At 31.5% G+C, this 14,466-nt stretch overlaps 1 protein-coding gene across 1 annotated transcript in view; it reads right to left on the reverse strand.

Moving 5' to 3' along the window:
- Window positions 1-1,450: 1,450 nt before the first annotated feature.
- The window catches only part of SELENOF (selenoprotein F), a 33,917-nt gene continuing 20,901 nt past the window's right edge, over window positions 1,451-14,466 (reverse strand). The window contains exons 3-5 of the mRNA XM_019751769.2: window positions 10,557-10,620; window positions 3,013-3,062; window positions 1,451-2,325 (exon numbers count right to left, since the gene is read on the reverse strand). Of these exons, the coding sequence (XP_019607328.1) occupies window positions 2,194-2,325; window positions 3,013-3,062; window positions 10,557-10,620 (246 nt within the window). The 3' untranslated portion in view covers window positions 1,451-2,193. The remainder of the gene's footprint in view (window positions 2,326-3,012; window positions 3,063-10,556; window positions 10,621-14,466) is intronic.

Consider the following 14,466-nt stretch of genomic DNA (forward strand, 5'->3'; position numbering starts at 1 on the left):
GCTCATAACTTCTTGTAAGAAGCTTTTGCCAAATTCAGGAATTTAGAGATAAATTAACCGTTTTAGATTATAAGTAACATCATTTTGGCAGGGGGAGCAAATTTATAAATATCAAGTGACTATTATATATCCACATTTGTAATAAGCTTGACTAAGCTTAATCAAATGTCAGAATTTGGCTACAAAATGGTATTTTTTGGATCAGTTATACTCCTTTCTTGTTAATCAAGATTTCTTTGTTTCTTTAAAAAGCTTTTAGCAATTCTTTGATTGGAGTTGGTGAAAAAGTTGGAATTGGCTGATTAACTTGAATCTCCCAATTAAAATAGTGATGCTTGGTAGATACACATTTATTCATCAACTCAAGAATCTCAAGCTCGAAGATACTGTGAGGTTCTTCATCCTCTTTTGATCTCTCGTAATCAATTGAATATAATAGACATTTTAGGCTTCTCTTCACTTTTTAAAATCCCAATGCCAAATACTCATTTAACTGGCTTCTCCTGCTTGGAGACCAGTCCAATTAGTTTTCTATGTCAATCCCAGTTTTGCAGTTTTATCCCCTTCTATCCCACTGTTCTTCTCTATGTGGTGGCAACTCCTCTCTTGTTTTTCTACTAACCATGATTGGCTTCACCTCCCTCTTGTTCTGAAGTAATAACCACCATGAGGAATTAGTGCCAATTTATCCAGGGCCTTGTACTATCAACATGATGGTCCTCTCCATTACTTTAGATGACCAAAAGCAGACCATAGTCTGCTTGCCAGGACTTCTCATAGTATTTCATTTTGATTAACCAAATCGCCCAGGGTTTACTCATTCTCTTAATTTTAAATACAACAGGACACAAATGCTAAAGATTTATAACTGACCTCTATTAAAAATATTCTATAAACATATTCTGGTCTTTAAAGATTTCCAAAATCCTTCATTATGATGGTATAGTTCAAAATCAAAAATTAAGCAAGTTTCCAGATTATAAGAATTTATCCTGAGATTAAACTGACATAATAGGATTTTTGACCAATCTGGTAAATTAGAAAGCAATTTAAATGACCTTAAGTCATTTGGATGAATGTTGTTCTTAGTGAACTACGTTTCATGAAGAAGTGAAGTTACTGTCACCAGATAAAAGGGTAAGCAAAACAAAAAACCACAAAAAACATTTTTAATAGCTCATAAAATTTTATATTTTAAGAGATATTCCTTATGTTAAATATTAATAAAAATGTGTTTATAAATAAAAGCCCTTTAAAAAATAAAAAAAAATGCTAGACAAATATAAAGCACTATTACCCACAATTAGAAGTTATAAGTTTTAAATAGTGTAAACACTTTAATATTTTGGCTAAAAGAAAAATAAAAGCTTGTATGAAAAGAAAATAATGTACCGAGAAATGTATCATTTTTAAACATGAAAGGACAAACCAGAAGAATTTCAAATTCAGATAGATTTTTGAAACTTTTTATTTATATTTTGGTCTTACAAATATCATTTTTAAATTGACTTTTCTGTAAAAATGTAAAGCACAAAAATTTGCTAAATATCAGATCCACACAAATCCTCAAAAGGTTTTCTGTGTAGTCTTCATTAATGCAAATCTTTGAGAATGTTTTACTCTTATTTTAGATCTTGCATCTGTTTCACAATAATGAAGCCATAAAGTTTTTATGCAGTGCATTCATTATAAACTATAGAATTTCTATTAAAAGGAAAGTTGGGTGATAAAAAATATGAAAGAATCTGAGGATCAAGCAATCTGTTGAGGCTCGGTATACCTTACTTGCTTTGTAGTTTTCTGTCATTCCTTTCAAAGAGCACATAGCACATGAGGCATAGTAGTAATCATCTCCCTTGCTAACCTCCCTAATTTAAAAATCTGTTGTTTGTAAAACTGGACCAATTATCACAAACTATCATTTGCATAATTAACCAAAAATCTATTACAAAGCATTTCGTTAGTGGTATCAACAAATGTAGGAGGATAGAAATTTATAAAAAATGACATGTTAAGCTTGCCATTTCCTTAGGTATCATGGGCTGTGCTGCCACTTCAACTTTTAATTAGATGTTTAATGCCTCACAGTAAAAGATTGATCAAAGGATGGAAGCACAACTAAATTATTTTCTAGATGCTGTAATATTTCATTTGATAAGGTAACAAAAGGACAGGACACAATTTAATCAAGATTTATATGCGTTCCAACTTTTCACTCAGGAATTCTTCTACACTGTCTGTGTTCCATTTGAGGATGCTCAGCTCTTCAGCAATGTTCCCACTGTCATCCAAAAGCTTTAGTACAGGGTCTGAACCACGAACATACTACGAAAAAGAGGGACATCATTATTTTCTGCTTAGAAGAGCTTTATCAGCCTCAAACAAGATCCAAACCAAAGCAATTCAGCTTAACTAAATTTAATAGTAATATAAAAAAGCTTTTAGACATAATAGTACATACAACAGATCTTAAAGGAAGTCTTTCGGGAAATAATGAGATTTCATAAAAAATGATAATTAAAAAAACTACATTTTACTTCTAAAGAGAAAACACCTGTTGGTATCAACACAGTTTATTTGGGATTTACACTTATTATTGACTGTAACAAATATTTATTGCATACATAATATTTTCAAACTTTCAAATGAGCTGAAAATTTAATGGAGGAGGAAGACAAGTTCAAATAATTAACGAGAGAGAAAAATTGCATAAGAGCAATGGTAAAATACATAAAATGTATATACAAATTATCAGACAGAATTCTACATTGGACTTTGAATTTTCTTTGGTTTAAGAAATCTAATGATTTTGTTGTAATTAGTTTATAATTAGGCTGGTTTCCTGAAACTTCCAACCCACTAGTTGGGTCTCCAATATTTTTCCAGAGTTCTGAGAAATCCTAACTCTGGGTAAATATGATGACAAACATGATCCCATTACTTAAGAGATCAATCTTCAAAAAAGAAAGAAATTAATGCTGCAAAAAAGAGATTCCAATAAAATCATCTTACCTTGATTTGTAGTCCTCTGAATAGTTTGGGTTTATCACTCCTGACGAAAGCTTTAGAAAAAAGAAAAAGATTCACATTGTTTACTTCCAAATCCAAGCTAGACATAAAGATCAATATAAAAAGTATAAATAAATTCAATAAGAAAAATATTAGATCCTAAGTGGAAAAAACTAAGGAGATTCAAAGATATGAATACAAATGGAAAGACATATACTCTTCAATGGAGCAATGAAATATTTTAAGATGTTAATTGTTTCAAATTAATCAAAATCCCAAATTCCAATGGGATTTTGAGGGCTTGACAAAATGATAGTAAAGCTGAGCTATTATAGAAGAGTAAATGTGTGAGGACAGTCACAGTTTTGAAAAAGTAAAACATGGGAGGAGACTTTGTTTTTCAATTGCTTTTTAATATATAATACTGACACCAGAATAGATAAAACAAAGAAAGATATTAGGAAATCAAAAGAGATATAAGTATCTTTATTTATTTTTTAATATGGTAAAGCTATAAACTCAGAGAGAGGGAGGCAGGGGAAGGAGAAATTAATTGTGTGTGTGTGAATTATTCAATACATATTTTTGAAAAAACTGGGAAAAAAATAGAAAAATAGGTGTCTACATCATATCTTATATCTAGATGAATTCCAGATGGATTAACTTTTTAAATTCATTCAACAAATATTTATTGAATACCTACTGTATGTTGGACAACAGAGACAAAGCTATATAAAATGAAACATGATTTCTGCTCTAAGTAGTTTATAGTCTGTTGGAGAAGAAAGATGCTAAACAAGTAATCACACAATAATTTCAGTTAAAAACTGTCAAAAAAAAAAAAGAGGTTCAGAATATTACTATAGCATTTAACACAGACAACGTGAATACGGAATATGAAATTATTTTTGTAAGCAGGACCTTACAAGAAATGTTCTATAGATATACCTATATGAAAACTGAAACTTCAGTACAGTAAAACAGCACTACAAACAAAATTAAAAGTAAAAATCACATATGGTAGGAAAATCATCTCTAACATATAACATATTAAGGAAAAATAAATACTAGGTAGAGAAATGAACTATAGATAGGAACATATGTGAAAATATATAAACAATCAATAAACATTTGAAATGTTCACTCTAGTAATCAAGTAAGTATCAAAAAAAAAAAACAAAAAAACAAAACAAAACAAAGAGGTATCCTCAATTCAGAGTGACAAAAATTAAAAAAAAAAAAAAAAAAAAAAAAAGGTTAGAGAGGGCATGGAGAAAAGGATTTTGTTGGGAAAAATATGAATGGACATAACCTGCCTGAAGGGTATTTAATAAAATGTACCAAAAGTCTTAAAATGTACATACTCTTTAAACCTGCAAGTCTCCTTCTAAGAATTTCTTTATTCTGAGGAAACAATTACACAATAATGCAAAGATATATAAGGTCCTGCTAACCAAGTTTGGAAATTTGGCAATAAGCTAAATGTGTTAAAGGCTACTGGTTAAATAAATATGGACCATACTATATAATGCATCCAATTATTCAAAATTATGTTAATCTACATTCAGTGATATAGAAGCAAACTCATATTATATATAAAAAGCAGGTTATAGATCGGTTTGTTTCCTATGATTGTTAAAAAATGATGGATAAACATTTTTATATATACATATACATTTACAAAGGAAAAAGGCCAGAAGCACCAAACAAAATCTTTAAAAACATTAAGCGAGAAAATATAAAATACTTAGCACAATAAATGTAACAGAAAATGTTTATTATTATTTTAATAGGGGGTTATATCTCTGGAGCATAGGGTTTGGGGAAATTTTAATGGATAGTTTTCCTTTTTGGGGTTGCTGTTGATATACATTTTACCAATTTTTCAGTAATGATCATATCTAATGGTCCAAGTTAAAAAAAACTTAGAATACATCTTTCTAAAATAAGAACAAATGAGATGTTTCATTTAGATATTTGATAGTTCTTAATACCAGTTCTATATTGTTTGCATCATACTCTACTTAGATTTTATAATGACACACATGCGTTTGAGAACTTATTTTTTAAACTTAGAATTAACTAGCAATAGCACTATAGAAATGTTTCATTATGAAGGTCTTTATATACTTGTATTTAGGACAACACAAACATTAGTGAATGGTTTTTCTTTTAAGGTTTTGAGGACTTGTTGGAAGAGAGTTATATATTCCAGCTAAAATTCCCCTACAACATTTAGTTCAAAATAAAACCGATTGTTATTCTTGCTTATTAGAATCTTTATTAACTTGATCCTTTAGGATTTGTCCAAATATTTTGCAGACTCCTGAATCCCCCCAAAATGATCTTATGATACGCTGTTGCATTTTTACCATCCCTTTGGCAAATGTATGCACACCTGTGCAAAACACCGTTTAACACACAGTATGGAACCTACTACGTAAGAAACCTCTCTGGGGCATATTTGATAACTTTCATTCATTCAACAGATTTTTTAACAAGCTGGAATGAGTGAACAAATTTAAAAGGAATATTTAGATGAGTCACTAATGACAACTTTCATCAGTTCTGTGCTCTTTGCTAAGCATAGATCAATAAGCTACATTTTGAATGAAGGGAATGAATATCTGTTAAATACCCTGTAGTAGCAAATCACATTTTACAGGCAGTAAATTAATCATTTAACAGATATTTGAGTAGTTATTATATACACATAGCACTAGGATAGGCTACACGAGAATATAAGGGACTTACAAAAAGACCTCACAGCAACTTATTTTCTAGTTTACTTTCTGCAGTTTTAAAAATAGCAGATAGCAGTTTGGAGATTCCTAAAGAAATTAATCCAGTCACTTTATTTCTGGAAAATGTTCTTATGCCAATTTGATTATTTGTCAGAAAGGCAGTTTTATTAATAATACTTCAAAGTGATGAAACATAGAGTGATTAGAAAACACATTAAATGTTACAACTTTCCTCTTAGGATTCTTATCAGCATGTCATTTGTGCAGCCCCAGGAGAAGATTTGTTTTGCCATACACATTGCTTGGAAAGTTGTGGGACTCGTCGTATAATTCACTCTTCAGAGTTAACTATAAAGAATGTTTTCTAAAAAATCTATCCTCTTCTTTGTTCTAAAAAAAGGATAAAAGTGAGGATGGAGAGTAATAGAAAAGATATATTTTGAGGTTACAAAGAAAAAAATGTTTGAATTATGTTATTTTCAAAATCTTAAACTAGTAAAAATATAAATAAAAAGAGACAAAATATGCTCAGCTGGATCTAATAATATGCCTTTGATCACATTATACGTAGTCCTACAATGTACTCTATTGGTTTTAAGATTTAATTTGGGTCTTAATTTAATAAGGGCTTATGGCAGGTAAGACTTGTGAACTGTCATATAAAATTACATGGAAAGATAATCAGATGTTTTTCTGTTGATTAAAAATACGTACATTTGAATCAGAATATATTCTAAATAAAAATGCCATATCATACCCAGAAACAACAATACAAAGAGAACTGCAAAAACAACAAACAACAATAGAACTGGATTCCCAACTGTGCTCAATGAAAGATACTGGGTATCTAAGAGTATTTCAAAATAAGAATATTTACTATCAGATACAAACCACTTGGAATGCAAAATAATGAGTCATTTGGGTCCTCCCAATAAGACAATTTAAAAGTACTTAAAAACATTCAGATAAGGGCAACTTAAATAATTAAGAGAATTTGGACAGATTGGAAGTACAATAATGAAGACAGGATAAACTAAAAAGATTATGACTTCTCAGTTAGAATAACAAAGTCAGAAAAGGAATGTTAGAAGACTATAAATTCATCAGGGTATACAACCAATGAAAACACAGGCTTTTTACCAGATTCCCATTTGTCAAAATTGGGGGCACCATTTCATGAGATAAATTTAGTAAACCCATTTATTCATTTAATATTTGAATTCCTCTTAGTAAGAGGTACAGTGTTGGGTATATTCTAGGTATATTAATGATATATATATATATATAAATTCTGGGCCTTAAGAAGTTTCTATAATAATTTGGTAGAGGCAAAAGACCAGTAAGCCAAATAAATACATTATGATATTTTATGGAAATTGCTATGGAACATAAAGAAGAGAGTGAAAAATTCTGTCCAAAGGCCACTCAAAAATAATGCTAGAACTAAATTTTGAGTGAATAGGAGTTTGCCAAAAAATTAGAAAGGGGCATAATAAGTCAGGAGGTATGTAGTGTGTGCAAAGACTTAGAGGTCAGAGTTCAGAGAACTGCAAATAGTTCTGCACATGAACTAGAACCATGTTGTGATGTGTTTCATATATGATGCTCTTGAGTTTGGTATTTATTCTGTATGTGATGGAAATCTATAAGGATTTTAAGCAAGAGGGCCACATTATCAAATCTGCCTATGAAAAAGGCCTTTTTGGTAGCTGTATAGAAGAGTCACTAGAAATAAGAAAAGGAAACAGAGATAGGCTAGACCAGATAACAAGTAACTAATCCTACTTGCTGGTAAAACTGAAAAGTTTTACTATCTAGCCTTTTATAGAAAAAGTTTGCCAAGACCTACAAAATTAGGGAAAACTCATATATATTTTTTTGAAGACAGACACATCCTTAACATGGTAAGACTCACACTTGTATGAGAAGGAAAACATATTTATTTATATTATTACTTTTGATGTCACCACACTGATAGAACACTAAGCCCAATCTATTAAGAGAAATTATTACACTGCCTTTCTTACTTAAACAATCAAAACATGGAAAACAAAAGTATTTTAGGAAGCATACCTGGAATTGGCTAGGAAATATGATCTGGGACTTTTTTCTGTAAACACTGAGTTGTTTAATATGGATAAAACATTTCTAAATTAAAACCCTCTCTCTTCTGGAAAAATTTACCATTAATTTATGTTTTTATTTTATGACATAGCTAATTAAAGTTGACTGAATTTGAAACATTGCAACATATTGTAAGCTAAAGTATAATGAAAGTTATCATGCTAATTCCTGAAGGTACTTGATGCTGATGACAAAGAATATGAAACAATGACGACACGAAAATTTGTTTGGTATTTGTAATAATGGTAAAAACTGCCAATTCTCCTTCATGCCCTATTCCAGAATATCTTTTAGTGAGTCTGAAAGTAGGAATACATAATGGTTGTATTAAAAATATACCAGCTTCTCATGGGTTCAGAAAATATTGGTATTATACATAATTATAGTAAATATGGTTATGCATTACATAAACAATCATTTTCATTTTAAGTCAGCTTGTACTAATTAAATATTTATACATAGAATTAAGATCCAATTGTTTTCAAAAGGAAAAGGCAGTATGACTACATGTACCCAAAGATTTGAGAATTTAACTATACATAAAAAAATAAATATATAATTAAGTTCTACTAAAGATAAACTATACTCAAGCTTTTATAGACTGAACTATAAACTGTAGAAATTATTACCAAGGACATCATAAAATCTGATATCACAAATAGAAGGGTAATTGTGGTATCGATGCTACTCTTGACCTCAGGAAAAGCTAAATCACAAAAGATTATTAATAAAACAAGTCAGTAAATATGAATAATCAATATAATTGAAAAGCAACTGCCAAACTCTAGGAATAAGAGTGATCACATTATCATTTGGAGAGCTTATATAAAAACAACTATAGTACAATTATGAGTTTAAGTATTTGAGGAAAAAAACAACAGAGTAAGGAATTTTTTCCCTAAGTAGATGTAGATGTTATATTCTGTGCTACGTCAGAATTTGTGCTTATTCTAACAAAGAATGTATTTAATTAGATGTTTATCTGCTTTGGGCCTCATATAAAATGTCCCAAGTCAAATTCTATTTCATTTTTGTGCCAAAATGAGCAGTATTTTATTATAAACAATTCTAGGTCAGCAATAAAGGAAAGGTGCTAATACAGGCAATTTTATAACATCATAAATCCAAATAATTACCTTGCCATTAAGTAAACAAGGCAAGAAATCATGGGAAAGCCAGCAATGACAAAAACAGAATGAGGCACATAAGTAGAGCACTCATGTATTTCAGTTGGAAAAAAAAAAGAACGTCATTACCTTTGTTGATCCAGAGAAAGCAGATACCTACTAAGAGGAGATCTTGCTGGCTAACTGGGCTCAAATTTAAAAAGAGAGCACAGCAGCCTTTTCTAAAATGGGCCTCTCACACAAACGGTGCTTTAAGGAGAACCTCCACCAAGCTGCCTGCCTCCCGCACTGATTTGCCTGCCTGTACCGTGTTCCTGCTGACTGAACCAACCCTTATAAAGGAGTGCCCAGAATCCTATTTCAACCAATAGGAATGAGACTTTCCCTATTCAATGGAAGCTGTGCAGCTATAGCCCCCATCAAAATCTTCACTGACAAATCAGAGCGACTCCATTCTGACCAATCAGGACAGTGCCTTTTGGACCAATCAAACTTCGAGGATTTGGAGTCCTCATTTGCATGGGGATGAAACAATCAGGGACTAGGGGCAGGGAATTCTCTATATGAGTCAGATACCCTCTAGCTCAGAGAGCACACTTCTTTTCACCGCATTTCCCCAGCTGGAGCTAAAACACTAAACAGAGTGGAGCAGAGCAGGTAGAGCCAACTGGAGGAGGGCAGAGCAGAGCTGTCTAGCCAGAGGGCCGCCTGGAAGCCATGATATTCCACAGCTGTGCTGCACCACAGCCATGTTGTACCACAGCTTTGCTGTATTACAGTTGAGTAGTTTGCACTGAATAAAATTTCCTTCTTCACCGCACCCCAAATTGGGGATTCCTGTTGTTGTTGTACTGGTGTCAACAACCACTGGTTGACACCTTCAGACAAGTTCAGTTTCATAAAACTGATTTTAAAGTAACATGCAAGGATAGAACAGAAAAAAGCTTTAGTCCAAGTATTTTGGGAGCTGCAAAGTTCCATTACTGTTTGATATTTGCCAAAAGAATATACTTTCACAATTATCCTTTCACATATTTATCCTTCAAATTTCCTGTGAAGATATACATGTATGACTTCCTCTCTTCTGCATCTCAAGTTCTATGATAATTAATTCTATTCTCGATTTGTCATTTTGTACAGATCTAGTCTCACTTAATGCAATTATTCCTTAGGAGTTTTATATAAATCAATTCACATTTAAAATATACTAGAATGAACTACCTAAAGTGGTTACATTTATATCTGGTAAAAGAATGGTTCTCATAAAATGTATGCTTGGTAAAGAGAAAGCTCTCTTTTTAAGAAAATAACCACCTCATCATGTGTTGTATACAAATCTAAATTTCATATACTATGCTTTCTTAAAGCAACCTACTATTCAACAATTACTATAAAATTCCACTGCCATGAAAACAAATGTGGAAAAAATTCACATGCTGTAGAGGAAGTATAATCCTAAAAATTCTTACTTGTGTTAATATTTAATAAAATTATTCTTATAAAATGCTGATTTTAAATTATTAAACTGAGAATTTATTAGAGTTAATTTTACCTTGGACTTGAGGGAACCTTCCCAATTTTCATCCACAGACTTCAAGAATAGCTCCTGCATACAGCTACAAAGGGAAAATCAGGATTTTAAAAAACTGGTATAAATTAAAAAATGTAGTTATAAAATATAAAACTTCACAGCATAAACAATACAGATATTCTTTGAACAGATATTTAGATTGAACAAATGTCAGCATCGACTAGGACTATCTAGTTCCAGTCCAACAAAGAAGGAAATGGAGGCCAAAGAATATTAAATGGTAGAGGAGGTTAAGCCCTACCTGGAGTATAGTTAAACTTAGCCAAAAAGTTTGAAGAAGATATGGAGACCTGACAATGAATTCGAATAGGTAAGATGTCCTAGAAAGTTCTTCACATAATCTTAAGGATTTCCTACAGTTTTTTAGGATGCCAAGTCGAACAGTTGTGTATCCATCTATCCAACACAGATACTTAATGAGAATTCTTTAGAGTTGCTTTTAAAATTAAGTAATCATTGTTTTAAAACAAAACTCCCAATACCTTTAAAAAGTAATTATGGTATGTACTATGTAAAGATATTATGGGAAAACCAGTAAAACTTCATTATAAACAACTTAAATCAACTATTTTCCCTTAGTGAATTCCAGATGAAACGAATTCAGTGGTAAATATTGCTTTTCTAGCTATAAAACCTGCACATCACATTCTCTTTATAGTAAAAGCTTATTACAAAAAACTTAAACTCAGTACTTTATTACAATTAATTCAGTTGAAATGTATTCATTGGTAAACATCTTTTTTTTCTTTTTTCCACAGCTGTATAGCCTGCCCATTCTTTTTGTAGTGACTTGGGAATGCTGTGACTCTAAGAGAAGGCAGACAATGGTAAGAACACACTATATCCACTGTATTTCTTAGCTTTTAGACTTGTTTTTTAATTGTAGGTCTAAGAGCTAAAGATGGATTTTACTTTTAAAGTTCCAAAATGGCATAAAAATCACAGGTACTATGCATGATTATTTTCGATACTTTGGAAAATACAGAAAAGCACAAAGTAGAAATTTAAAAATCACCATAATTTCACTAATCCAAAAGCTATTTTTTAACATTTTAGTGATTCTGGGTTGTATCAATGGTTCTCAAGTTTTTAAGGGTCAAAGATATTTTTGAGAATCTGATGGAATTTTGCTTCAATTCAGGTTATTCATGGACTCTCTGGAACTACTGATGGATTTCAGAGTAAGAACTCTGATAACCTCTAAGATTCTTTGCAATAGTGAAAATTTAAGATTAGGCTGACCTAAGTCTATAAAATAAATTGTTTGTGAATAAGATTTGGTTAATCTTGGTGAGACACATCCCGCCCCCCCAAATCTCTAAAAATATCAGCCCTTATTGCCAATAAGCTCATAAAAAGATGCTCAACATCACTAATCATTAGGGAAATGCAGATTAAAACCATAATGAGATACCACTTCACGCTCGTTAGGATGACTATTATCAAAAAAGCAGTAAACAGCAAGTGGTGGTGAGGATGTGGGGAATTTGGAACCCTTGTAAATGGCTGTTGGGAATGTAAAGTGGTGCTATGAAAAATAGAATAGTGGTTCCTTAAAAGATTAAAAATAGAATTATAGGATTCAGCAATCGTACTTCTAGGTATATACACAAAAGAACTGAAAGTTGGGATGTGAACAGAAATTTGTAAACTAATTATTATTCACAATAGCCAAAAGGTGAAGCCAATCCAAGTGTCTACTGACAGATGGACATGTAAACAAAACGTCGTATATACATAATAAAATAGTATTTAGCCTTAAAAGGGAAATTATGACACATGCTGTAACATGGATGAATCCTCAAGATATTAAGCTAAGTAAAATAAGGCAGTTACAATAAGATAATACTATATTGGTGATTCCACTTCTATGAGGTACTTAGTAGTCAAATTCAGAGACAGAAAGTAGAGTGGTAGTTGCCAGGGGCTGGAGGAGGGAAGAACAGGGGAATTATTGTTTAATGAGTATGGAGTTTCAGTTTGAAAAGATGACACAGTACAGGAGACAGATGGTGATGATACTGCACAATAATGTGAATGTACTTAATGTCACTGAACTGTATGTATATTTTACCAGAATTAAGAAGAAAAAAGGCCATATTAAAATTTGGTTATTAGATTTATCTTTTATTTGCAAGTGGCGATCCTTTGGGAACTCTAAGTGGAGATTCCATTACCTTATATGGTGGTATTTCTCTATACCACTATTTCCCAATATTCTTCCTATCATCACGTGTGGAAAATGGTAATGACCGTACAGATCACTAGGATAAAAAGAGGAGGCTGTTTATAACTAACTGGTGGCCTCTGCTCACTCCGCTCCCCCTTGGTTTTCTCAAGGACCGAAGGACTCAGTATCCCAGCATACTTGTAACCCATTCATGGAAAGTACTTCTCTGCACCACAGAACACCAACTAATGAATTAAAAATATTAGAAATATATTCTTTAATGAATACGCAGCTCAAATGTGACCTTCTCCAGGAAAACTTTTGTCGGTCTCATTGCCTCAGTGAGGGACTTTCCACAGAATTCTGTTCCTATCATAATGTACTATAAATAGTCTATAATTTCACTGTGGACAGGAAATGTCTTATTTATCATAATCCCGCCCAGAACTGGACACAAAGCTGCTCAATGTATGTGTGCTGAATGGAGAGAATTATTCATTTAGCAGAATTAGACATTTCTTTTCTCATCATGTAACTTTCACAATATTTCAAGTTCCTTTGACATACTTTGTAGAGCAGACTGTGTTGAGTTCCAGTCTGGAGTGAACAAAAAGTAAATGTAACTCAAAGCTGCACAAAATGATTAAAGTCAAATTCTAAAAGCATTAATTTGTGATGCTAGTTGGCATTTTATTATGAATCTGCAGTGTTCATAGAAAAACATTTGTTTTTCATGGTAAATAAATACCTATAAATTGTGCTAAATTTTCAGTGCCTATTTATAAGGTAATCATAAACATCTTTGGCAGCACACAAATTCATTGTACACAAGGAAATATATGCTACTTATAATAGAAATTCTCAAGGGCATAAAGTATGAAAGGATTCAAAAAGGTTAAAACTTCCAATTTCTTGACTTTCACCCTTAGCATTTTTACCTTTTAAAGTAATATCACTCACATACAAAAACTCTGACCTTCAAACATTTGTGGAAAAATACCAGTAGAAGAGAAATCAAAGAAGCAAGTTATGTAACTTTTATATAGCAAGCTTATATTTTTTATAGCAAGTTGGTAGGCCTCTTTTCTATATGCGTTAGAGAAGCCTTATTTGTATAGACAATCTAACGCTAGGATTACAGGTCATTATTCCATTAGGATTGTATTATCTGAGTTCAAATAATTTAAATAGAAACACACAGACACTTCTAGAAAAGTACAAAAATGATGCACAAAATTACATTTTTTCCCTTCAAGTCCATACCTAACTGCACACTACTTACAATTGCCAGGTTTTCCTAAAATTTTGAGAGGGTCCTCTGGGTAGAATGTAGAAATATTTAACTACTTTAGCTCTACAACTAATTTACCTTATTTGTAACAGGATTTTTACATATACTTATTTCTCTCATTTAAAAATAAGTGATTTTTATTTATTATTCTTAAAATAAATTTCTGCTTTGCAGTTAGCTATTTTTTTGCAATTTAAATATATTGTAAGTATTATAAAAATTTATTTGTATGAATCTCAATTTTAGATTCTGTACATTTCATATATTTTTCTTAAGTTTTTGGGACAATACACTCCTTTCATTATAGAAAGACTTCCTGATAAATTGCTGTTGGAATATAATGATACCCATATGACCAATCTCTTGTTATAAAATTTTAGTAAGGGCTTCTAATGAGGTTTTTATGTATA

This window comes from Rhinolophus sinicus, linkage group LG06 (assembly GCF_036562045.2).
Source record: "Rhinolophus sinicus isolate RSC01 linkage group LG06, ASM3656204v1, whole genome shotgun sequence".
In the NCBI taxonomy this organism is placed as follows: domain Eukaryota; kingdom Metazoa; phylum Chordata; class Mammalia; order Chiroptera; family Rhinolophidae; genus Rhinolophus; species Rhinolophus sinicus.